Here is a 24,731-nt window from a genome sequence, read left to right on the forward strand (position 1 = left end):
AAAATATTCTTGAGACTCAATTGATTATATGGAATTTATAATGAAAAGTTATATATCTTATTTTTTGTACATTTCATGTTTAATATTAGGTTTCTATTTTTCTAGGAATGTAAGATAGAATTTTGAATTCATGTTTTTCAGATACTGACCGAGCTTTATCATTACTGGAAGAATACTGCAAAAAATTAAGGAAACCAGAGGAACAGCAGTTGAAAAACGCTGTTAAAAAGGTGATGGGTATTTTTAAGAGCAGCTTATTCCAAGCTTTGCTAGGTATGTATTACAAATTTATTTATCATTTTAATGGTCAGAATGGGGCTTAATAGTTTGAGTAATGTGGTCAAAGAACCTAATGTTAACCAAATTTAAAACTGGAATAATTTTCCTTGATAGTGGAGGGAAAGATTTTCTTTTCCTTTTCTTCTTTAAGGCTAACCTAAAAAAGAACTGCTATAAAATAGAAAAAAAAAGTTTAGGTTATTAAAAATATAAATATCGAGGGGCACCTGGATGGCTCAGTTGGTTAAGTGTCTTCCTTCAGCCCTACATCTGGTCCTCTGCTCAGCAGGGAGCCTGCTTCTCCCTCTCCCTCTGCCTGCTGCTCCCTCTGCATTTGCTCTCTCTCTCTCTGTCAAATAAATAAATAGAATCTTTAAAAAAATAAATAAATATTGAAAGAATGTTTTATATAGGAAGAAAAGTTTACACAGGAAGAAACCTGCAAAGTCAGTTGCAAAAAAATTGGGGACAAATGCTGGAGAAGAAACTTGCCTTCCTTTAGAGAAGGAATTGGCTAGCATCAAAAACAATGGGTCATTTCTACTCAGAATCATAGTTCTATTTTTACTCCTCTTAAAATTAAAATACTTTTTTCATCTTTTGCTTCTCTTGTGAAAGGTTATGATTCATATTGAAAAGTTGATTGATGAAAACCTCAGTGCTTTGGAATTTTGGTCAGTTTGTCCTAAATTTAACCATGTAATGTCAACCTTAGTTTAATCTTTAACATAAAAATGGTGAAGAAAATCAAGGATTTTGCTTATGTATGTGTGTCTTTATATGTGTATCTTTTGTATTTATGCAGATAACTTAATTCTTTACATAATATTTTAGTAGTTAAACTAGCAAAAGATATAAACAAACACCTCCCCTCAACAAAACAGTCAACTAACTAAACAATTTAAAAAACCCCACTCAATGATACTATATTGTACTATGCTTGAAGAGTACATTTTAAAGAATAACTGAGTCTCCTAGACATTATTACTTTCTCAGGTCTGGTGGTATGGATATAAAATCTAAAAATGGGAACTTAGGATTAATTTTGAAAATATTTTATCTGTTTTTTTATTATGTCCACACTTGACAAAAACTGCAACCTTAGGGTGTGAATATAATTGAAAAAAAACCATTAAATTTTGAAAATTTAAAATTCATCTATTGAATAAAAATAGAAGTAAAAAGCTTCATAGGATTGTTTTGCCTGTGGATTAATTTCTTTGAAATATTTTTCTGTGGCTGGTGAGAATTAATGACACAAATAACTATAATCATCTTAGCTGGTATTAAATAAAAACAACTCTAAATGGAGTCTTACAGAATTTAAATAAATCCTGTCATTAGAGAATAGTATTTTAGAGAACACTTTTTTTAAAAAGATTTTATTTATTTATTTGACAGAGATACAGACAGCCAGCGAGAGAGGGAACACAAGCAGGGGGAGTGGGAGAGGAAGAAGCAGGCTCATAGCAGAAGAGCCTGATGTGGGGCTCGATCCCATAACGCTAGGATCACGCCCTGAGCCGAAGGCAGACACTTAACCGCTGTGCCACCCAGGCGCCCCTAGAGAACATTTTTAAGCCACAGGTTTCTCAATTAAAAATTAATGGTTTCATCTAGTTGATAATTAGTAAAGGCCATTAACTGAATGGCAGTATCTCTAAGTAGATTTGTATGATGTGCTTAGTTGAGACTGACCAAGTCTTTTGTGAGTTTGAATTTTTGAAAACTTGATTTAGGAAGAGTATTGTTGGATGCTTTAGATAATTCTACTGTACTTCGGTAATGTCGCCGTTTGGTATCACAATATCATTGCATGGGGAATAAAGGGCAAATGAATGACAGAGAATTGCATTTTGCCATTGTTTTGGGTGAGTTATAAATATCTTGGCAAAAAGCCTATAGCATGGTTTGAAATTCTCTAACAAAATGAAAGGCAACAGTAATCTGTAAAAAGCTGTTATATAAGTAATTCTGGTGCCCAGCTTTGAACGGATAGATTTACTCTGGCCAGTGTTTAAAAGTCATTCTGGGATAAACTAGGTAGGCCGCAAAGAATGGAGCAACATTATACAACAAAACAGAATTTTCATTTCAATTCTATGTGTGTTGCTAAATACTGATAACTAATTTATTATTATTGAATGTTTGAGTGTTCTCACTGTGTATTTCCTTAAGGACCCAAAAGAAGAAAAACCATGAAAGGGATTATATCATTATAAAATGATAAGCAGAGAGCTATTGATTAGAGTATTATTTGTGGTCTATACCTTTCTGTTTGGACCAACTACCTCCTAACCCACCACCTGCCCTTTTTTCTGTTACAAGTAATGGAGCATAGTGGCTTTACCCATTTTTCTGATATTCAGATAGCCAGTATATTGAAATAATACTTTGCATGAATCTTAGTTAGCTAGAAATAGAAGGGAATCATAATGCAGAAAACCCAGTACAAATACATAGTAAAGTAAAATATTATTATTACAAGACATACTGTAATATTTACATATCACCAGGAAACCAACCCTTTTATCAACAGAAAGCATCACTTCAAAAATTAATACAGCCTCCTTCTGTAATCCTTCCATCATAGGCTTAAAAAAAATCCCAAACACTAGTACGTCTTAGGTGGTGTAATCTGTGAAGACAGAATTCTGTCTACGTAATTTTGACCATTATTATAGTGCTTTTAAAGCATTTTATAAATGGGTTCTGTGGTAGTAAGGTGGAAGGTATTGTGTTTTTAAATTTTTTAAATAAAAACTTATCTGATAACAAAAGTAACATATATTCATCCTTTAAAAATTAAAAATAAAGGAAAAGAAGAATATAAAATTTTATGGTGAGGTACGTTCCTCTTACGGTAAATAGCAGATATATGATAAGCATAGAGAATGATGAACTGTTTGATTAACTGTCTCCCTCCTTGTTTCTACAGTTTCTGTATCCTTTAATTTTCCATTTATTGACAACTGACAGTGGAAAAAAACACTTAAACTTTAAAAATGTTAATATGTTCAGTAATGTACAAAAAAAGAAAAACACCTAAAACAGCAATGTACTAGAAGCCGCACATTTAGATGTTGGACTTAGGGTGACATCTTGTGGTGTAACTAAGGAAGAAGTTTTGTCAGATGGATAATTACAGTTTTATATGATTACATTATTAACAGTACAGATTTTGAATATAAGTGAATTGGAATTCCATGATATTTTACAGATTAATTTAGGTCTCTCTTATTTAGTATGGCTAAAAATTCAGATTTTCAAGATACTTTATTTGGTTATTTATTCTTCATTTATGTGACGAAGGAGCAAGATGGAAATGTTTTTTATTATTTTGATACTTCTCTTCCAGATCTCTTTTGAATATTTACACACTTATATTACCACCATAATTATTTATTTGTAATAGCTGTTTTAATAATATAATGGGCTAGTTCATTTTCAGATATGTACCACAAATGTTCTTTGTTGTTATACCTTATTGAAAATTTTTTTATTCTTTTTTCATTACTTATACAATTGTGGAGAGAACTATGTATATATTAATGAGTTTCAACTCCTTTGAAAATCTTGTTAATCTTGTTTATCTGATTTTATTTCCTTTTATTTATTTTTTAAAAATTTATTTTATTTAAATTCAATTAACATATACATTAATTTCAAACATTAGTTTCAGAGGTAGAGTTCAGTGATTCATCAGTTGTATGTAACACCCAGTGCTCATTACATCACGTGTTCTTAATACCCATCACCCAATTACCCCATCCCCCCACCTCCCACCCCTTCAGCAACTCTCAGTTTGTTTCCTATGATTAAGAGTCTCTTATGGTTTGTGTCTTAGTTTATTTCCCCCCCTTCTCTTGTGATCTTCTGTTTTGTTTCTTAAATTCCACATATGAGTGAAATCATGTGATAATTGTCTTTCTCTGATTGACTTATTTCGCTTAGCATACTACCCTCTAATTCCATCCATATTGGTTCAAATGGCAAGATTTCATTTTTTTGATGGCTGAGTAATATTCCATTGTATATATATCCCACATCTTCTTTATCCATTTATCTGTCAATGGACATCTGGGCTCTTTCCATATTTCTTTTTATTTCACTGCAGTGTTTGAGGGGGACTTTTGGGGAAAGCTTCAGAACAGAATGGGCAGTAAAGTGGTATTTTCCTTAAAACCTTGCCAGTAGCAACATGTTAGAAAAATGCTTATCCCTTGCATGTCAGACTTTGTGTTAGAGTAGAATGCTTTCATTTCCATAAATCGTAACATAGAACCGTATGGACTCAAAGGGGCGATATAGTAGATATACTATATATTGGAATATATTAGCTATCGGCATATACAGGAGATATACTACTGTATTAGGATTTATCACCTCCTTGTTGAAGCCTTCTCCCATGTCCCTACTTGATAGTCACTTTAGCCAACCCTTTTATTATGTCTCACAACATTTTTTCAGATTACTATAAAACGTTTATTCTATTGCCTTATGATACAGTGAATATGTTTCTGTGCCCTCAATAGACTATGAGTAGCTTAAGAGTTGAGGTTATATCTAAGTAACATTTATACCCCCAGTATATGGACCTTAATAATAGTAGGTCTTCAGTACATATTATTTATTCATTTATTCAATAATTATTTATAAAATACCTGGTATGTATTAGACATTGTGCTAGGCAGTGGGGATACAACAGTAAAATATAGAGGAGAGGATAGTCCTTGACCTTATAGAGAAATTAGAGAAATCAAGTGGGCAAAGAGACATTAGCTATGAATTTAGGTAATTACTTAAATGTAATGCTGATAAGTTCTCTAAAATCAATGTGTTTAAAAGTTTTATCACATTTTAGTTAGAGTGTAATAAAAACCCCTACATATTTTTCCAATATAGTAATTACAGTATAATATTTTATTTCAAAATAACATTTCTATGAAGACATCATGGCTATTTTGGTCTTAATTATTCATCATAATGTATAATTTTTGCCACCTGATAATAAGATAGTGAAGGGATTTTTTTATAGATTATAGTGAATGTGAAAGTCCACACAGTTATTATGAATTTGGGAAAACTTGGCTCTAATCCTCCACGCAGACATTCTCAAAGTCTGGTTCTTGGACCAGCAGCATCAGCATCACCTGGAAACTTGCTAGCCTTGTAAATTCTTGGGCCTTACTCCAGACCTACTGAAACAGAAACTCTGGAAGGAGTGCTCAGCAAATAGTATTTTAATAAGCCTTCCAGGTGATTCTGAGGCATGCTGAAGTTTGAGAACATGTGTTCATAATGATTAGATATTTGGCCTCTCAAGGAAAGTAATATAGTATGTGAATATTATTAATAAATTTGGTGAGATATGACAGTGGCATTTCTTTATTCTTGAGTCTAATAAAGATTTGATTTGATCTTTAACAAGCATAATGAGCCATTATTATTCTGGGATATATCTTGAGCACTTTAAGAACCCATAAATTAAAAAATATAATTATGGCATCTAATTTTCTTTTTAAAATACAATAGTATATCTTATACACATAAGTGATTTTTTTTCCCTTTGGAAACTTGATGGTAGTTTCTACCAGTGAGGCTATGGATAGAGAGCAGCAAAGCTACACTGAGATGTTGCTGTTAGCACACTCAAGGCTCATTCAGTACAATTGAGTAATAATAATTAATAAAGTATTTATGACATATTTAATTTATATGGACTTATGCAGATGGATGTTACTAGAAACAAAGTCCCTTCCCTTAAGGAGGTTAAGGTCAATTGGGAAGGTAATATTCACATATATACAAACAAGTACAAGGCAGGATATAATCAAGACTAAACTCAGAAAGCTAGACCAAAGTGTTGTAGAGTTCAGAGAAGCATGGGGTCATTGCAGACTGATGTTGCTAGGATAGCTTTTCTATAAAATGTGAACTTGAGCTGGGTCTTGTGAATGATAGGATTTGGGTAACAAGAGGATTCAAAAGATATATACTGAACACCGTGCTAGCCATTGTGATGTACAATGGGGAAATAAGCATTAAACAAAATTACATAAATAGTTTATATTTACAATTGTGATAAATGCTACAAAGGAGAAGGAGAGGGTGCTATGAGCAAGAGGCTTAACCTTTGCAGTGGAATCAGGAAAAGCTTTCTTAGGGAAGTGGCAGGTGATAAAAATTATACTGATTGATAGAGGTCAGAAGGAGAGTGAGGAAATAGATACAACAAGAACAAGGGTTCAAGATGTTCTTGATATTTATGTTTTTAAAATGTCCTATAGGAATTAGATAAGGCATCACATTAAACTCAAGTCTCTTCCAAAGACTTGTTTGAATTTGAAGGTAAACTTGAGGGGCATCTGGGTGGCTCCATCGTTAAGCGTCTGCCTTTGGCTCAGGTCATGATCCCAGGACCCTGGGATTGAGCCCCGCATCAGACTCCCTGCTCAGTGGGAAGCCTGCTTCTCCCTCTCCCACTCCCCCTGCTGGTGTTCCCTCTCTCGCTGTGTCTCTCTCTGTCCAATAAATAAATAAAAATCTTTAAAAAATTAATTAATTAAAAAATATATTTGAAGGTAAACTTGAGAAACAAGAGTGGTAAGCATAAAATGTGGCCCTCACAATCCTTCTCATAGCCCTTTTATAAATTGTTGTATACTGAGTGTGATTAGTTGTTTCATGTCACATAGGATCAAGTGTATCTTAAGTTAAATTTGACACTTTACATTGGATGCCATCAAAAAGGTTGGATGCCATTCTTGGCTCTGGATTTTGTATACTTGCTGCAGGATTTATGTCACCAGATGGCACCATTTAACTAAATTTATGTATTTTGGATGCTTACAAGGCTGTTTTTAAATGAAAGATGCTTTTATTTGTTCTATAGCTGAATTAGGAAAAAATTAATTTATTTTGATGGCATATGAGACTTCTATACAGAGCAAGGTAATAAAACCCCAAAAGTTTATTGGGAACATGAAGGGATCAGGCAATTTCTGCTAAGTACATAATAAATAAATTTTGGTAATAATCATAGTTGCTATTATATGGCAGCTGGCAAAAAAACAGAACACAATAGGTTTCCCCATCTAGGTTTTCCTATAGCTGGCATAATAATATTATGAATATTTTAACCTTGAATGTAACTTTCAGATGTAGGGATTTGATATACATAATAATAAAAACAGAGAAATTTCTAAAAGATTATGTTAAGAATAGGCCTTTCAAGGGGCGCCTGGGTGGCACAGCGGTTAAGCGTCTGCCTTCTGCTCAAGGCGTGATCCCGGCATTATGGGATCGAGCCCCACATCAGGCTCCTCCACTATGAGCCTACTTCTTCCTCTCCCACTCCCCCTGCTTGTGTTCCCTCTCTCGCTGGCTGTCTCTATCTCTGTCAAATAAATAAATAAAATCTTAAAAAAAAAAAGAATAGGCCTTTCAAGATGTCTTGAAATATTATGATAATAATATGTTAAAAATTTTTTGTCAATAGAGTATATGTCTCTTGAACTATAGAACTAAATATTAATAGAACATGATATACGTGTTTTTTCTTAGTGTAAACATTCATCTAAAGGAAATGAATTTTTATTACTTTCTTGGTTAAAAACTTCCTTACTACTTTCCTCATCTTTAAGCAGAATTAGTCACTTTCTTCCTTATGTTCCTGTATTTGTTCATATTTATGGTGTAGCAATTATTACATTGTGTTATTGTTAATTGACTACATGTTAGTTTCCCTTGTAGATTGTGAGCTTCCTGAATGCAGGGACTGATTCTAATTCAGTTAGACTGATTCTAAGTGTGTAGCACATTGTCTGTCATAGAATATTCTATCACTAAATTTCTTTCATTTGACAAAATATAGTTTGAACTCCTATTATTTAAGAGATACTGTATTAGGCTCTGGGAATTTAGTGACAAGAGACATGTGGACCTATATTCATGGAGTTCATTATCACGAGAGAGAGAGAGACATTAAACGAATACATACAATAGTGATAACTACTTAGAAAAGTTATTTGAATTAAACAGTAAAATCATAAGGAATTACTTGAACTGGCCAAGTTCATATTATTGTATTGTGTTTGTTTAAAAATGTTTGTTTATTTATTTATTTATTCATTTTTTAAAAACCATTTATTTATTTAAGTAATCTCTACATCCAAAATGGGGCTTGAACTCATGACCCTGAGATCAAGATTCACATACCCTACCGACTGAGCCGGCCGGGTGCCCCATTAAAAATGTTTAAATTCTATGTATTTTGGGCACCTGGTTGGCTCAGTCAATTAAGCGTCTGACTCTTGATTTCGGCTTAGGTCATGATCTCAGGGTCATGAGATTGAGCCCCTTGTCATGCTGCATGCTCAGCGGGTAGTCTGCTGGGGATTCTCTCTCTCCCTTGCCCTCACCCTCTGCCTCTCCCTCCCCCAAATAAATAAATAAATCTTATTTTTACTTTTTTAAACTATTTTTTAAAATTACATTCAATTAGCCAACATATAGTACAACATTAATTTTTGATGTAGTGTTCAGTGATTCATTATTTGCTTATAACACTCAGTGCTCAACACAACACGTGCCTTCCTTAATACCCATCACCTGGTTGCCCCTTCCCTCCAACCCCTTCCTTCTGTAACCCTCAGTTTGTTTCCTGGAGTCCAGAGGTTTGTCTCCCTCTCTGATTTCTTCCCATTCAGTTTTCCCTCCCTTCCCCTATGGTCTTCTGTGCTATTCCTTATATCCCACATATGAGTGAAACCATATGAGAGTTGTCTTTCTCTGCTTGACTTATTTCACTTAGCAGAATCCCCTCCAGTTCCACCCATGTTGATGGTAGGTATTCATCCTTGCTCATGGCTGAGTAATATTCCATTGTATATATGAACCACATCTTCTTTATCCATTCATCTGTTGAAGGACAGCTCAGCTCCTTCCACAGTTTGGCTGTTGTGGACATTGCCGCTATGAACATTGGGGTGCATGTGCCCCTTCTTTTCACTACATCTGTGTCTTTGGGGTAAATACGTAGTAGTGCAATCGCTGGATTATGGGTAGCTCTATTTTTAATGTCTTGGGGAATATCCAGACTGTTTTCCAGAGCGGCTGTACCAGCTTGCATTCCCACCAACAGTGTAAGAGGGTTCCCCGTTCTCCACATCCTTGCCAACACTTGTTGTTTTCTGACTTGTTAATTTTAGCCATTCTGTCTGGTGTAAAGAGTTATCTCATTGTGGTTTTGATTTGTATTTCCCTGATGGCTAGTGATGGTGAACATTTTTTCATGTATCTGTTAGCCATTTGTATATCTTCTTTGGAGAAGTATCTGTTCATGTCTTCTGCCCATTTCTTGACTGGATTATTTGTTTTTTGGGTGCTGAATTTGTTAAGTTCTTTATAGATCTTGGATACCAGCCCTTTATCTGATATGTCGTAAAAACAAGTTTAAATACTATGTATTTATTGAAACCTTATAGTCGTATCTATTATCGTTGGAAATTCAACTTCTCACCTGTAAGGTTCCCCATCTCCTCTGCCTACCTCTCATCTCATCTCTTCTTTATTCACTGTATTCCAGGCACATGGCCTTCTTTATGTTCTTAAATGACATTTTCACTTGCTTTTCTTTTGTTTGGAGTACCTTTCTACCTAAATCTACCCAAATTTGCCTTATTGGCTTCTGTCATCATTTAGGTCCAGTACCTCTAAAGTGCCTTTCTGTCTCACTCCCCATTTCCACTCTACCCCTAAGTCACATCTATCACATTTCCTGTTTTATTTTCTGTGACTGTATGGATCACTATGGGTAATTTTATTTATGAGTTTTCTGCATGAGTTTCTCCACCAGAATGTAAATTCCATAAAGCAACCATATTGCCTTATTCATTGCTATATCTGTTATATTAGCCTAGTGCCTATCACATTATAGCCACTAAATGAATATTTATTAAAATAATGGACGAATAAGTGAGTGTTGCTGCATGCCTGATACTGTGCTAGCTTCTTAAGTTAGAAATGTCCTTATTTAAAAGGAATAGAAAGCTTATGCAAGTAGCGTTTTATTTTTTACTACTTAAGAAGAAATCTGAAGGTAGGCAGTTGCTGGCATTAGGTCTGCATCTCAGCAAAGTTCTGGTCAATGTCTCTGCTGAATTGAAATTATAACATGTCCTTAGGGAGGAATGTAGGAAAATAGTGCCTGGAGAGCCCAAGGCAAGTGTTGTCATCTGGGAAGAGCACCTGGCAACTTCCCCTGAGCCAAGAGAATGAACTCCAGGTTCCACCAAACAGATTTCTCCATAAGAGCGCATGAGTATGCTCAATGACCAGATGGACAGGAACATTGCTCCAGTATCAGAGGAGACGAAGAACAGCATTTAGATCCAATAAACCCAACTGATTTCTGCCCCTAAGACATATAGCTATGATGGCAGATAAACCATATGTCCCCTCTGCCCACCTCCAGAATTATCTACTCCCATATAACCAGGCATTATTTTAGCCAGAGATAAGCAGGAGGAGGAGTAAGCCATAGGAATTTAGGGTTTCTGAAGCAGCTGGATAAGCCACAGACACAGTAAATAATGATTTATGCATTTTGCTTGCAGATCATGGTGTAGTGTAAGTTTTATGTGTGACTCCATTATCTTGAGCATAGATCTCAATGTAGATTCTAACTTTTTCATACTCTTTTCAAATTTGATATTAATGTTGAAAAGGATTAACCACAAAAAGGAGCAATGGGAAAGGAATTATCTGACAAGTATCTTAGAGGAAATGCTTCCTTTTCATCCTGTTACTTCTGGTTCCTGGCAAATGATAGACGTGGTGGAGAATGATGAACATTGATCTACTTAAGTTTATTTACATGAGTTGTTCCTAAAAGTTCCTTAAGAAAACATTTATCCCCTACCTCATTTGTTGCCAGAAGCTCCATAGCTTTTTATTTATTTATGAGAGAGAGAGAGAGAGAGAGCGTGCATGGGGGGGGGGAAGGGGCAGAGGGATAGGGAGAGGGAGAAGCAGACTCCCTGCTGAGCAAGGAACCCAATGCAGGGTTCTGAGATCCCAGGACCCTGAGATCATGACCTGAGCTGAAGGGAGATGTTTAACCAACTGAGCCACCCAGGTGCCCTGCCCTGGAATTTTTTAAAGTATGTTAGGAATTCCAAACATTCCAGTAATAACCAACAGATATACCATGTAGCATAAATTTCCCTGATTTCTAGTTTCTGAGTCTCTGGGTTCTATTTTATACTCAATTTCCAGTTTGTTGTCAAAATGGTAAACTTTCATGAAATCGTAAGATTAGCATTCTCTTTACAGGGTTGTATGTATATATGCAAATTGAGTCATTAAATGTACCTAGAACCACAAAACTCCAGTGGGCATGCCAGTTCTTACGAAATGCCTTAATCATGAATCCCTAGAAGTTTAAAGCACTTTTAAGTTCACAGAAACAAATTATACTGAATATTAAATAATACTTTCACAAAAACCTTGAGTTATGAAAAGAAGCAACTTGAATATAAACAATTACTTCAGGAATAAGCTTCATGCATTAGAAATAGTTGCTGCAAAAGTTTTTTGAAGAAGAGTTTAGGAGCTCTTCAACTGATCAAAATAGGACAATAATTATAAGTATAAAGGTGAGTTTTGGATTTCATTAATTGAGATAATTAATACATGAACAAAACCTAATTATTTTAGGTGCAGCGCTCCATTAACATTTTTCAGGATACATGTTTACATTCTTCTTGCCATTTTTCTCATAAAATCTAATTTTTAAAGCTTTCTAGAAGGGCAACCCCTGGAAATATGGAAAATTAAACATATTTAACAGCTCTCTGCAAGTTCTAAACCAAATTTGATGCTGGATACTTCCATTTCCCAAATTTGAGTATTTATAATTGTAACATGGAAGGAGATGAATTAATTGAATGACTTTCTTTATAAACATAGATAATTATGGAGAGGAATAGTGACACTGCATATTGAATGAAGGAAAACAGACAGTAATATAACTGAACTGAAGTTCGTATGCCCCAGTTTACCATAGAACCAAACCCTGAGATGTTGAGTATTCAGCAAGGACAGGATTTATTTGAGAGGTTGTCAAATGAAGAGATGGAGGCTGGCTCAAATTTGTTTCCCCTGACTGAGATTAGAACACATTTTTGTAATCATAGGGATTGAGATTATATACATACTGATGGAAGGGGCAGGGAAATTTATCACTATCCATAAGGAAAGATGGAATATGCATATTGAGCAAATATATGTAACATACATCCCATGTTCACTTTGGGGTGCAGACTTTTTAAAATGAAGCATAATTTGGCCCCTGCCATCAGGTCATCTGCAGGACAAGGAGAGGGGCTATGCACATGTTCAGAGCTGACATAAAGTAGATGGGGTCTTAGGCTCGTTATCTCTGGTGAGAAATGCAGAGCCTTGCTTATTCATAGGCTGGAATCATATCAATGGCCTTCATTTCTGTCAGGCCAGGCCTCTGTAGAGACAGTTAGTGGATTTGTTAGTAGTGTCTGAAAAGAAACAATAGGAGTTCAAGGAGAAAGAGGTCTCTGAAAAGTGAGTTTTAAGTTTTCTGTTAGTCTAACCTTATTTTCTTTTTTTTTTTTTAAAGATTTATTTATTTATTTGACAGAGATAGAGACAGCCAGCGAGAGAGGGAACACAAGCAGGGGGAGTGGGAGAGGAAGAAGCAGGCTCATAGCAGAGGAGCCTGATGTGGGGCTCGATCCCATAATGCCGGGATCACGCCCTGAGCCGAAGGCAGACGCTTAACCGCTGTGCCACCCAGGCGCCCCTAGTCTAACCTTATTAACCTAACTAAGAGGCACTGTTTCAGTAATATTCCACATGATAATTTTGTATTTCAAATTTGAATTATTGTCATTATTTTGGCTTTGTTTGTGGACAAACAATGCCTTGGGTCAGTTCTTTGATCTCCTTTTTAGCAACAATCTCCTCCTCTACCACCTGTTGGCCACCTTCTCCTATGTTTTACTCTATATGTTATCATTATTAATAGCTACACCCCTCTAAAATCTTCACTCTCTGACCACCACTCATCACCTTCTCTTGATCCCTCCTCTCTCTCTTTCTCCTTCCTTCCTTCCTTCCTTCCTTCCTTCCTTCCTTCCTTCCTTCCTTCCTTCCTCCTCATATGCAATACACCTCACATTCTTTAACATTATCTTCTGACTTTTCTTCTTATTTTATTGAGACAATAAAAATAAAAGAGAATTTCCATTTTTTTTTACCAGTTAATCTACTAACCTACTTATATCTGTATCCTTATATTCTGCCTTCCCTTTTATTAAAGTGGATAAACTGTCCCTCTTTATCTAAGGGCAAATCCTCCTTTTGGATAGAGTATTGAGTCAAGAGTCCTAGAATGTAACAGAAAACCTTGTCAGAGTTTAATGAAGGAAAGATATCGGCAGAGTTAAGGGAACTATTCAGGGATGGAAACACTTGGGAACTAGGGATAGTGGGAATCCTGAAGGAGCAGGGAGAGCAAGATGTTACTCTAACAGAGAGAGAACTAACCAGTGGAGGGGCCGCCTGATAGAAACTATGGCTTTAGGAAGAGGAACCCAGCCACAGCCAAACCGTGGCCCAAAAAGGAGAGAACTGGGGAATAAACATCCCAACCCCTTTCTCCCCTGATCTTCTTCTGCTGGTGCCTCCCACTAGTGGACCCCGAATGGAAGCCAGAGGGCAAGGGAACTGGGTGACATAGTTTGTTGAGGTCAGCCTCCTAGGGCTCAGAGCAGCATGGATAAGGGAAAAAAGATGATCTGGAAGGGCAAATGGAGCAGATTCTTGGCAGGTTTTATCCTGGTTTTCCTCATTTACTTAAAGAATATGCTACTGTAAATATTCTTTTTCTCTTTGCAATTAATTTACCTTCCTATTCAATTATGCCTGTTAGTACATAAACGTCTCTTCTTAGAAGAATAGTTCAGAGTAATGGTTAAGAGGATAGTCAGGTTTATATCCTGGCTCCTCTGCCACTTAGTATTTGTGTGGCTCTGGGCAAGTTTCAGAACCATACTGTGCCCCAATTTCTCAGTCTATAAAATGAGGGTAATAATAAAAGTACCTATGTTGTAGGGTTGTTATGAGGATAAATAAGCAAATACATGTATTGCATTTCAAACAGTGCCTGATACATAGTAGGTATTTGCTACTGTTGTCATCTTTAAAATCTCTTCTCTTCAGCTGTCCCTTCCCTTCACCTTATTTTTTGGTTTCTGTCTGAGTTTGGCCAATGGAAGGTACCAAGATCAGAAGAAGGAGAGGAAAGAGACCCTTTCTTCTGGGCTGTGATTTAGCAGTGACTGCATTCTTCTACTTAAGGCCATAGTTTTTATGTGTAGTCCCTTTCCCATTTCATTAATCCCTTTCAGAGCAAAATTTATTGTAAGAATTGTTTGTATTTCCAGTCAACACTTCTTTATCTCCCATTTTGTCTTGAAGCTACTCAAGATTAGACTCTTCTTAACACCCTAAAGAGATTGTAGTTGTCCAGGTTATTGTGATATTGTGATTTATAAGAAATATATTAAAAGAAAATATGTATTTTTCATATATATATGGTATTTCTTCACTGTTCTGAACTCACAGTGCCTAAAACCCTTAGAATTTCCTTCAATAAGAGCAATAAAGGTGTCTTTTGTTATGTTAATCAGGTGACTTTTGGAAAGCCCTTAGGTAGCTTAAGACTAAAGGGCTTGATGCTGGGAGAACCAACCATGTGATTGGAGGATTGGAATTTATAGCCTCCCCTCCCCCCACCTTCTGGAGGAGGGGAGAGAACCTAGAGATTGAATTCCATTGCCAGTGGTCAGTGATTTAATCAGTCTTGCCTACATGATGAAGCCTCCATGAAAACCCAAAGAGACAGGGTTAGATCATCCAGGTTGGGGAACTTGTGGAGATTTGGGGTGACTGGTGTTCCTGGAGAGGGCATGGAAGCTCAGCCTCTTGTCTCCATACCTTGCCCTATGTATCTTTTTAATCTGTGACTGAATTCTATCCTTTTATAGTAAACCTGTGATCTAGTAAGTGAAAAGATTCTCTGAGTTCTGTGAGTCTCTGCAACAAATTAATGGAATGTGAGGAGGATATGAGAACCTTCAGGTTGTAATTGGTGGGTCAAGAGCACAAGTAACAACCTGGCCTTGCTACTGGCTCTGAAGTGGGTTGGGGTGGGGGAGATTGGTGGCAGTCTGAGCCCTTAACCTGTGGAAACTGACATTATCTCTGGGTAGATATTGTCAGAATTGAATTTAACTCTCAGACACTTGGTTGTAAATCCTTGGGTATTGTGACTCCTGGCTACTTCTCCTACCAGTTTTACTAACACTCTTAGCATTGCTCAGTCTGCTCTGATACTGTTGGCCTTGGACTTTTCCTTGAACTAGCTTTCTACTTCAAGGCATTTGTAATTTCTGTTTTCTCTGCAAATGTTTACCTGCTTTCTCACTTGTTCAAGTGCCTGTCCAGTTGTCACCTCCTCAGGCCTTTCCTGGTCACTCTGTCCAAAATAACCACCCTTCATCCATTACTCTTTTTTTCTTACTCTATTTAATTCTTCTTTATTGTACTTTTCAACATATATTTACTTGTGCTACTTATTGTGGTCTTTTCCTCCCACCTCTAATGTAATCTTCTTGAGGGCAGGGATTTGATAGTCTTGTTCACTCTTCTAATCCCAGCACTTAGTAGAGTTCATGGAATATAACAGAAGCTAATATAATTTGGTGAATGAGGGAAAAGCTAATTTATTACTGATGGTCGAATTTTAGATTTTGGCAAAATAACTACGTTAATATTTTCTTTGTTTTTGCTTTTTCTATCAAATCACAATCATTGGATTCTTAGATGAACAGTGTTGAAAAAAGATATTCATTTAAAAAAGGATTCTTGTGTTTGCAATGTTGTATAGTTAATGCAGTGGGGATTTTGCACTTGTTTTCAGGGTCTTTGTGCCAAGAGCTCAGGGCATCGTAGAGTGTGATATACGAGGTCAAGAAAGTACATTAGCTTAGTTATTCTACTGCATTGCCAAGCAGTCTCTTGGAGTTTGCCGCTGTGAAATGATCAAAACAGCATCATTTAAAATGGCTAGTCCTATTAAAACATGTAAATTTTACTTGTTTAGGAGTCCTGCTTCTTTTTGAGGTTACTGTTGGTAATATGAAAAAACATTATGATATGTAATACTTTGAAAATTTAACAGAGTAAAAATATAGATCTTTGTTAATAATGTGACTTGGCTTCTAGTATTTAATATAGAAGTTCTTAGATACCTTTTTTTCTATTACGAACTTGAACCTTTCTCTTAAAATTCTTGATTCCATCTCAGCTGTTTTGAGAAATTTAAAACTACCACTTAAAAAATGTATTGTTACTCATACATTTATTCTTTATGATGTCTTTTCTGAAGCTTTTCATTAATTTGTTAATTGAACAGATATTTATGGAGCAGCTATGATGTGTCAAACACTGATAAAGATGCTGGGAATGCATCAGTGGACAAAATGGATATTCCTGCTGTCATGGAATTCATAGTTAAGTAGAGGGTATCAGCAATATACAAACATAGAATGGAGGAAAATAGGGTGGGGACGGGGAATAGAGAGTACTATGGAGGGGAAGGATTTTTAATAGAGTAGTTTATACAGTCTAGTCTAAGAAGACATTTGAGTAAAGACTTGAGAGAGCTGAAGGAATGAATCAGATGACTATTTGTGGAGTAAAGAGCAAGTGCAAAGGCCCTGAAGTATGAGCATGTCTAGGTTATTCCAGGAATAATAGGAATCCAGTGTAATGGACTCAGTCATTCTTGGTTGAGAGACTGTAGCAGGAAATGAGCTTGGTTATGATAGGAGGACAGATTATGTAGGGATTTATTGGTCATTATAAATACTTTTGTTATGAATGAGCTAGGAATATGTTGAAGGATTTTGAGAATGATATGGTCCGACCTATTCTGGAATGATCAACTCTGCCTTATTAGAATCGACTGAAAGGATGCAAGGAAGAAAATGGAGGAGATGAGTTTATTTTAATATTCCAGGTAGATATGATTGTGGTTTAGATAATGGTGTGGCAGTAGTGAGAGTGGTGAGAAGTAGTTAGATTCTAGATATTGAAGGTATAGCCAATGGGATTTACTAATAATTGGGTGTCAGGGATGAGAAAAAATAGAGGAATTAAGGAGGACTAATTTTTTCATTTTTCCCTAGCATCCCCATTTTCAGAGATGGGGAAGTCTAGGAAAGTAGTATATTTGGTGCTGGGGTGGAAGATCAGGCGTTTGGTTTTGGAAGTATGAAATTTGAGATAGCCATGTGGATATGTTAAGTATATAGTTGTATATAGAAATCTGGGGAGATATCAAGGATTGAAAGTTTAAATTTGGGGAAAATTAGAGTATTAATGTTTTTTAAAACCAGGAGACTGGAGGGAGAAGCAAGAGGTCATGACATGCACAGTACTATTAAAATATTGATTAAATTCTCTGAAGCTGATAATGTTCAAAATTGAGCTGTTAAAATTATTTTCTTGCCAAATTTTATGCAAAATCTGCATTAAAATTTCATACAGAAACCAGTTACTTCGTTGGATACAGCACAGCTTTTTACTAGCTTCTACCTTTTTGATATTAAAATAATTTATTTCCTAACTTATCAAAAGTGTCAATTACTAGATTAAAAATTTATTTAACTGACCTGAGTTCTAATTTTTATAAATAGTAGCATTATGGGATTCAATTTCAAATTTAAAAGAGGTCATACTTACTTAAGTAAGCATTTTAAGATTCTACATGATTTATTAGTATACATAAATTTAACTTTTAAGCCTCTGGAATTGATTTATCAAGATCATTTCTAATATGACAGAGATTTAGGCTAGAAAGATACGACTCTTGGATTTAAAGTTCTTGACTGAAAATGACAAACCGATACTGTGTAATTGAAGTAGAAGAGGGATTTAGTGGGACAATGTAAAATACCTTCTAGAAACTGTAGGAAGGCTGGAAATCAGACTCAGAAAATAGACAGGACCCAAAATACACCAGTCAAGATTTTTCCACAGGAAGAGAGTTCTAAGGATCTTGGCGATTTTGTCATTACCAGCGCCTACTAGCCACCACACTGCTGGATTCTGACTCTTTAACACTTACCACTGCGCCTTACTCTCTAGATTCGACCATACTCATCATGAATTATTATTATTATTTTTTGTCCCCTACCACCTCCTCTTTTTTGGGACAGGGCTTCTAAAATCCCTGGAATCTTCAAAGTGAGAAATGTCTTTTTGTATACTAATGAGATGACTGGTGGCTGGGGATTCCTGGATAGCCTCAGGATTGGGCCTAGTTGCCAAGGGAACCAACCAAGTGATTGGAGGGTGGGGAATTTTAGTCCCACCCTTTGACCTCCAGGAGGGGTGAGGGGCTGGAGATTGAGTTCAATCACCAATGGCTAATGATTTAAGCAGTCAAGCTTGCGTAAAAGTAGCCTCTGTAAAAAACCCTGAAGTACAGGGTTCAGAGAGCTTCTGGGTTGGCGACCACATGGAGGTGCTGGGAGGGTAGCATGTCTGGAGAGGACATGGGAGTTCAGCACCTCTTTCCCCAAAGCTTGCTCTATGTATCTGTTTCATGTGGCTATTGCTGAGTTGTAGTTTTTTTTTTAATGATTTTATTTATTTAGAGTGTGTGTGCGAGTGGGGGAGGGGCAGAAGGAGAGGGAGGGAGAAAAATCTCAAGCAGAGTTCACGCTGAGCGGAGGAGCATGCATGGCTTGATCTCACAACCCTGAGATCCCGACCTGAGCTGAAGAAATCAAGAGTCAAGAGTCTTAAATGACTGAGCTGCCTAGGCACCCCAATGAGTTGTATTGTTTTATAATAAACCAGTAATCTACTATATAAACTTTTCCTGAGTTCTATGAGCTGTTGTAGCAAATTGTTGAACCTGAGGAAGGGGTAGAAACCTCTAATTTATAACTGGTTGGTCAGAAGCATAGGTGACAACCTAGACTTGTGATTAACATCAGAAATCAGGTGGATGGTGTTGTGGAACTGATCCCTTAACCGATGGAATCTGATGCTAACGTTAAGTAGATATTGTTAGAATGGAATCGAATTGTAGGACACCCAGTTGTTATCCACAGAGAATGGGAGAATTGCTTGGTGTGGTGGAACTCCTACACACTTGGAGTTCAGAAGTATTTAGAGTAGATTGTTGAGATAAGAGACAGAGGTTTATTTCTTACTGTGGCACTCAGTACCTTGAAAGAGACCTGAAGTTTGCTTGTGGGAAGGAATGTTGTAAGGATTGCAGCTTGTGCGTTAGAGCAAAGTGGTATAAGGAGGGCTGTCTGAAATCAGAAACCCGGTGTCTGTCCCAGTTGGATGGGTGTTCTAAACAAAAGATTCACGGCAGCTTGTAGTCTCAGTTTTGAAGGGGAAAAAACACTTTCTTGATATTATAAAAATCCTACTAGAAACAGAAAGAAGAAAAGGGAAATTTATGCATAGATGAGGGCAATAGTAAGCAGTAAAGGAGAATAAGAAAGTTACATCAAATCGGGTACTTAAAATACCGACCTCATTAGCTGGGGATGCCAGGTGGAGTCCCTCTTGAGAGGCCTGGGCAGAGTGTCCTCCCCTCAAGTGAGACTTTCAACTGACTATCCCCATAAGGGCTATATTTATAGGGCAAGCGATGGGGTCTGAAGTTAAACATTTTTTTTTTTTGCCTACATGCGGTTTGGAGTGAGCTGCATTTTTATTTTATCATGTCTTTACATCTTCAAGGAGCCTGGGCTAGGTGTGTTTGCCTTCCTCCCAGATTCCATTCTGGGGAGCCAGCCCAGCCTGGAGCCAGACGTAATGCAAGACAAAATTTATAGCTCTTAGCATCTAGACCAGAAGGGCCAGTTCTGTTGTGGAGGCCAGATAATGTCAACTAACCAGGCTCCCGAGGTCACTCATGCAGCACGAATCTCACAAAGAACATTCTTTAATCTGCCTGCCTATATGCACGTTGGGTGGTTGGTTATGCAGGACAAATCACAGAAATCTCCATCTATACATAGATACAATGGGGGCTCTTAAAATGCGGGGCAGAGAGATCAGTGGGGGTAGATGGTACAGACAGGGAAAGAATTCACCCAAGGCAGAACAAAGGAGATAGAAGTTTACTGAGTACAGTACACCTCAAAGGGAGCAGCAGGGCAGGAGAGCAAAGGAGAGACTATCCGTAACAAGGCAGTTGGGGGGGGTGTATTTAAATTGGGAAGGTGAAGAGGTATGGGGACTTATGGAATTTTCTTTTTTTTTTAATTTTTATTTTTTTGAAGATTTTATTTATTTATTTGTCAGAGAGAGTGCACACAAGCAGAGGGAAAAGGCTGCCTGATGCAGGACTTGATCCCAGGACCCTGAGATCATGACCTGAGCCGAAGGCAGATGCTTAACTGACTGAGCCACCCAGGCATCCCTGGAATTTTTGCTTTTTCTAAGTGGGTTGTAAGTAGCCCATTGGTCTGTTAGGGCCTATGGATATTTTGAGGTGGGTCACCTGATGGGTCTCTCTGTATTCAACCAGGGGGTCGCTGTGGGCCCTTTTCCCTTGATCAAGTTTTCCACTGCTCAAGCCTGTTGTCTAAAGACAGCCTCTACAAGAAAGTTGTAATATTAGATGTGGATTAATGTGACTCATAACACATTCAGTGAATTGGGGCAGCTCACAGATGTTCAAGTTGTGTGTGTATATGCATTTTGTGTATTTCTAAGAGAACCATGCATTTCATGGTTGAGTTGGATGCACTTTCTTTCATTCTCCTCATGTTTCTTGCAGGGAAAATTGTAATGAGCTTCCCAAAAGGAACTCTTGAGCAGGACCTTGAGGACAATATAACTTCTTGGTTATACAAAGAAAGCTAGATATATAGGGAGCAAGGAGGAAAAGATAGAAATTGAGGCAAAAGAAGGAAAGTAAATAAACCATAACTTACAAAAATGTGGGAATTTTTTTTGAAGGTGGGACTTTTGAAGAAGTAAAGATTTGATACATTTTGAGTTCTTAAAGGGCAGATTTTATCGTTCTTTTTTTTTTCTTATTGTGTCTGGCACAGATCACAAAATAATTTCCAAGTTGAGTGTTATATGCAAGGTGTTATTTTGAGCTCTTTTTGTAACTTATTGATAAGCCTTACAACAATGTTTAATAATTATTATCATTTTCCAAATTTGATGCAAGCTATAAAACCCCAAATCTGAGAAGCTAGTGAATCCACAGCAGGATAAACACAAGGAAAATCACACCAAGGCACATTATAATTAAATTGCTGAAAATAGTGATAAAGAGAAAATCCTCAAAGTAGTCAGAGAAACAAAGACACAGATGTCTTGTTAGGAACTATGTAAGCAGGAAGACAGTGCTATGACATCTTAAAATTGATGCAAGGAAAAAAAAACCTGTCACCCAAGAATTCTGTATCTAAGAGAAGCATCCTTCAAAAATGACATGTTTCATTCAAAAATAAAAATAAGTCTCAGAAAAAAAACAATTTTGGGAGGATTAATTGTAGGCAGACTTGCACTGTAAGAAATGTCAAAAAAATTCTTTAAGAGGAAGGCAAGTTATATGAAATTGAAATTTGGATGTGTGCTATTAAAAAATGAGAATATTAAGTGTGTGGGGAAAAAATTACCCCTATTTTCAAATTTTTAAAAGGTCATTGATTATCTAAGGGCCCCTGGGTGACTCAGTTTGTTGAGTATCTGCCTTCGGCTCAGGGTTCTGGGATTGAGCCCTGTGTTGGGCTCCCTGCTCAGCAGGCAAGTCTGCTTCTCCCTCTGCCACTCCCAACTGCTCCCGACTCTCTCTCTCTCTAATAAATAAAATCTTAAGAAAAAGATAATCGATTATCTAAAGCAAAAATAATAATGATATATGGTGGGATATATAATAATAATAGTGTGGAAAACAGAAGGAAGGGAATGGAAGTGTGCTATTGTAAGGTTTATACTATGCATGAAGGGTCATAATAATGTTTGAAGGTAGACCATGATAAAGATCTATATTGTAAAACTTAGAATAATCACTAAAAAAATAAAACAAAGAGATATAGCTAATAAACCAACTGTGGAGATTAAGTATAATATTAAAAATAACTTAGGGAATCAAAAAGAGGTAAAAAGAAAGTTTAGAGAACAGATAGGCCAAACAGAAAATGAATAGCAATATGGTGGATTTAAACTCGAACAATTTGATTGCCAGACAGGACAAAAAAGAAAACCTTTAGTATGTGCTATCTATAAGAAATCCACTTTAAATATAAAGACACAGATGGATTGCAAGTAAAAACAAATATCAAACACTAACCATAAGAAAGCTGGAATGGCTATATCAATACAAGGCAACAAAGGTTCAGGACAAGGAATATTACTTGGGGTTAACAGACGTGTTTCATAATGATAAATGGGCCAATTCAAGGAAACGTAACTTGAAATGTAGGCAAGTGTTAGAAGAGCTTTAAGATTTGCGAAGCAGAAACTGAAAGGAAAGGTTGACAAATACATGATTTCAGTAAGAGATTTCTAAAATGCACTTTCAGTAATTGTTAGAGCAAGGAGAAAATCTGTAAAGATATAGACACATAGATGAAAAACCTGCAGCTGAAAAAATGGTGGGTTAAGGCACTATAGAAGTTCATTTCTCCACAAAGAAAAATAAAAACTGGCAAAAACTTTCAGAAATCAACTTCTTCAGAACTCTGGAAATTAATCAAAAGCTTATAGTGATGTGCCTTTTAAAAAACTTACCCTGGTCGCATCCCATGTTTCTAAATCAGCAATATCTTTGAAAATAAAACCCTGCATTCCCACTACAAATGAAGAGAATATACCTCATCTGCAAAACAACAGCAACAACAAACTTGTTTTGACCTATCTGGTGGCTTCCTGGAATACTGGCTCAAAAGGCTTACTTTTGGAGGAGTTAAGATGGCAGAGGAGTAGGGGACCCCTTTTTCAGCCAGTCCCCTGAGTTGAGCTGGATAGGTACCAGACCAGCCTGAACATCCATGGAATCAGCCTGAGACTCAGGAAGATACATCTGGATCTCTACAAATGAACATCTCCAGTGCTGAGTATTGAGGTACGAAGCGGGGAGCCGTGAAACCACGCATAGATATCAGAAGATAAATGGAAGGGGGAGGGAGCTGCCGTGTCTGGGCACCGGGAAGCAGTAGCCACCTACACGGGGGAGCAGGCAGACTCGCGGAGGGCACCCGGGAGAAAACAGACTGGGACTGTGAGCGGGGAGCGCGCGCCACCAGACTTCTCACGGAACTCCGGTGTGCTCACTGGAAACAGACTGAGACCGGGGAGCTCCAGGAGTGCGCGTGGGGAGGCTGGCGGCTGGTGGGCCACCTACACTGGGGAGCGGGAGGACCGCGGACCCGCACCCTCGAGACAGCAGACTGAGACCGTGAGCCGGCAGCTCCGCGCCTCCAAGCATCTCACGGAACTCCGGAACTCCGGTGTGCTCACTGGATCCAGACTGAGACTGGGAGCTCCGGGAGTGCACGCAGGGCGGCTGGCAGCTGGCGGGCCACCTGAACGGGGGAGCGCGCACGGGGCGGCTGGCGGTGTTAGAAACACAAAGGACAGAGACCCGCCGGCGCTGGAAGTGAGGGCTGGGACGCTGGGTGTGGGGCGCACAGCCCGGGATGTTGCAGGGTTAAANGGGCGCACAGCCCGGGATGCTGCAGGGTTGAGCAGCACCAACAGAAACAGAGTTAAAGTGGCCAGAACATCAGTGGAGAACGATCCGCCCTCTGTTCTGTGACAGAGGCTGAATTTCGGCCGCTGCTGCTCTGACTCTCAGAAGAGACACAGCAGACCTCCAGGGAAAGCCGCCAGAGAACAAAAGCCTGGAAATACCGGCTCACGGCGTGCCCATCCCCATCCCCCCTCGCAGGGGACACGGAGACTCTACCCAAACAGGGTTTCCTGAGTATCGGTGCGGCAGGCCCCTCCCCCAGAAGGCAGGATGAAAAATCAAGAAGCCCACAACCCGGGGCGCCTGGGCGGTGCAGTCATTAAGCACCTGTCTTCGGATTAGGGCGTGATCACAGTGTTCCGGAAAGCAGTCCCTCATTGGGCTTCTCTGCTGGGAGCCTGCTTCTTCCTCTCCAACTCCCCTGCTTGGGTTCCCTTTCTTGCTGACTGTCTGTCTCTCTCTCTCTCAAATAAATAAATAAAATATTTAAAGAAGAAGCCCACATCCCTAAGATCTCTATAAAACAAGGGTGCACGGCCTGGGTCCCAGTCAATAATTTGGGCTCTGGACAACCCCGCAATCTCTCCTCATCAGAATGACG

General features: G+C 37.7%; 1 protein-coding gene across 4 annotated transcripts in view; it reads left to right on the top strand.

Annotated features, from left to right (window-relative positions):
• DLG2 (discs large MAGUK scaffold protein 2) overlaps window positions 1–24,731 on the top strand; it is a 1,964,683-nt gene that overhangs the window by 16,094 nt on the left and 1,923,858 nt on the right. For all 4 annotated transcript variants that reach the window (XM_034666214.1, XM_034666215.1, XM_034666218.1 and 1 more), the window contains exon 2: window positions 142–273. In XM_034666214.1, the coding sequence (XP_034522105.1) occupies window positions 142–273 (132 nt within the window). The remainder of the gene's footprint in view (window positions 1–141; window positions 274–24,731) is intronic.

This window comes from Ailuropoda melanoleuca, chromosome 8 (genome assembly GCF_002007445.2).
Source record: "Ailuropoda melanoleuca isolate Jingjing chromosome 8, ASM200744v2, whole genome shotgun sequence".
Classification (NCBI taxonomy): Eukaryota; Metazoa; Chordata; class Mammalia; order Carnivora; family Ursidae; genus Ailuropoda; species Ailuropoda melanoleuca.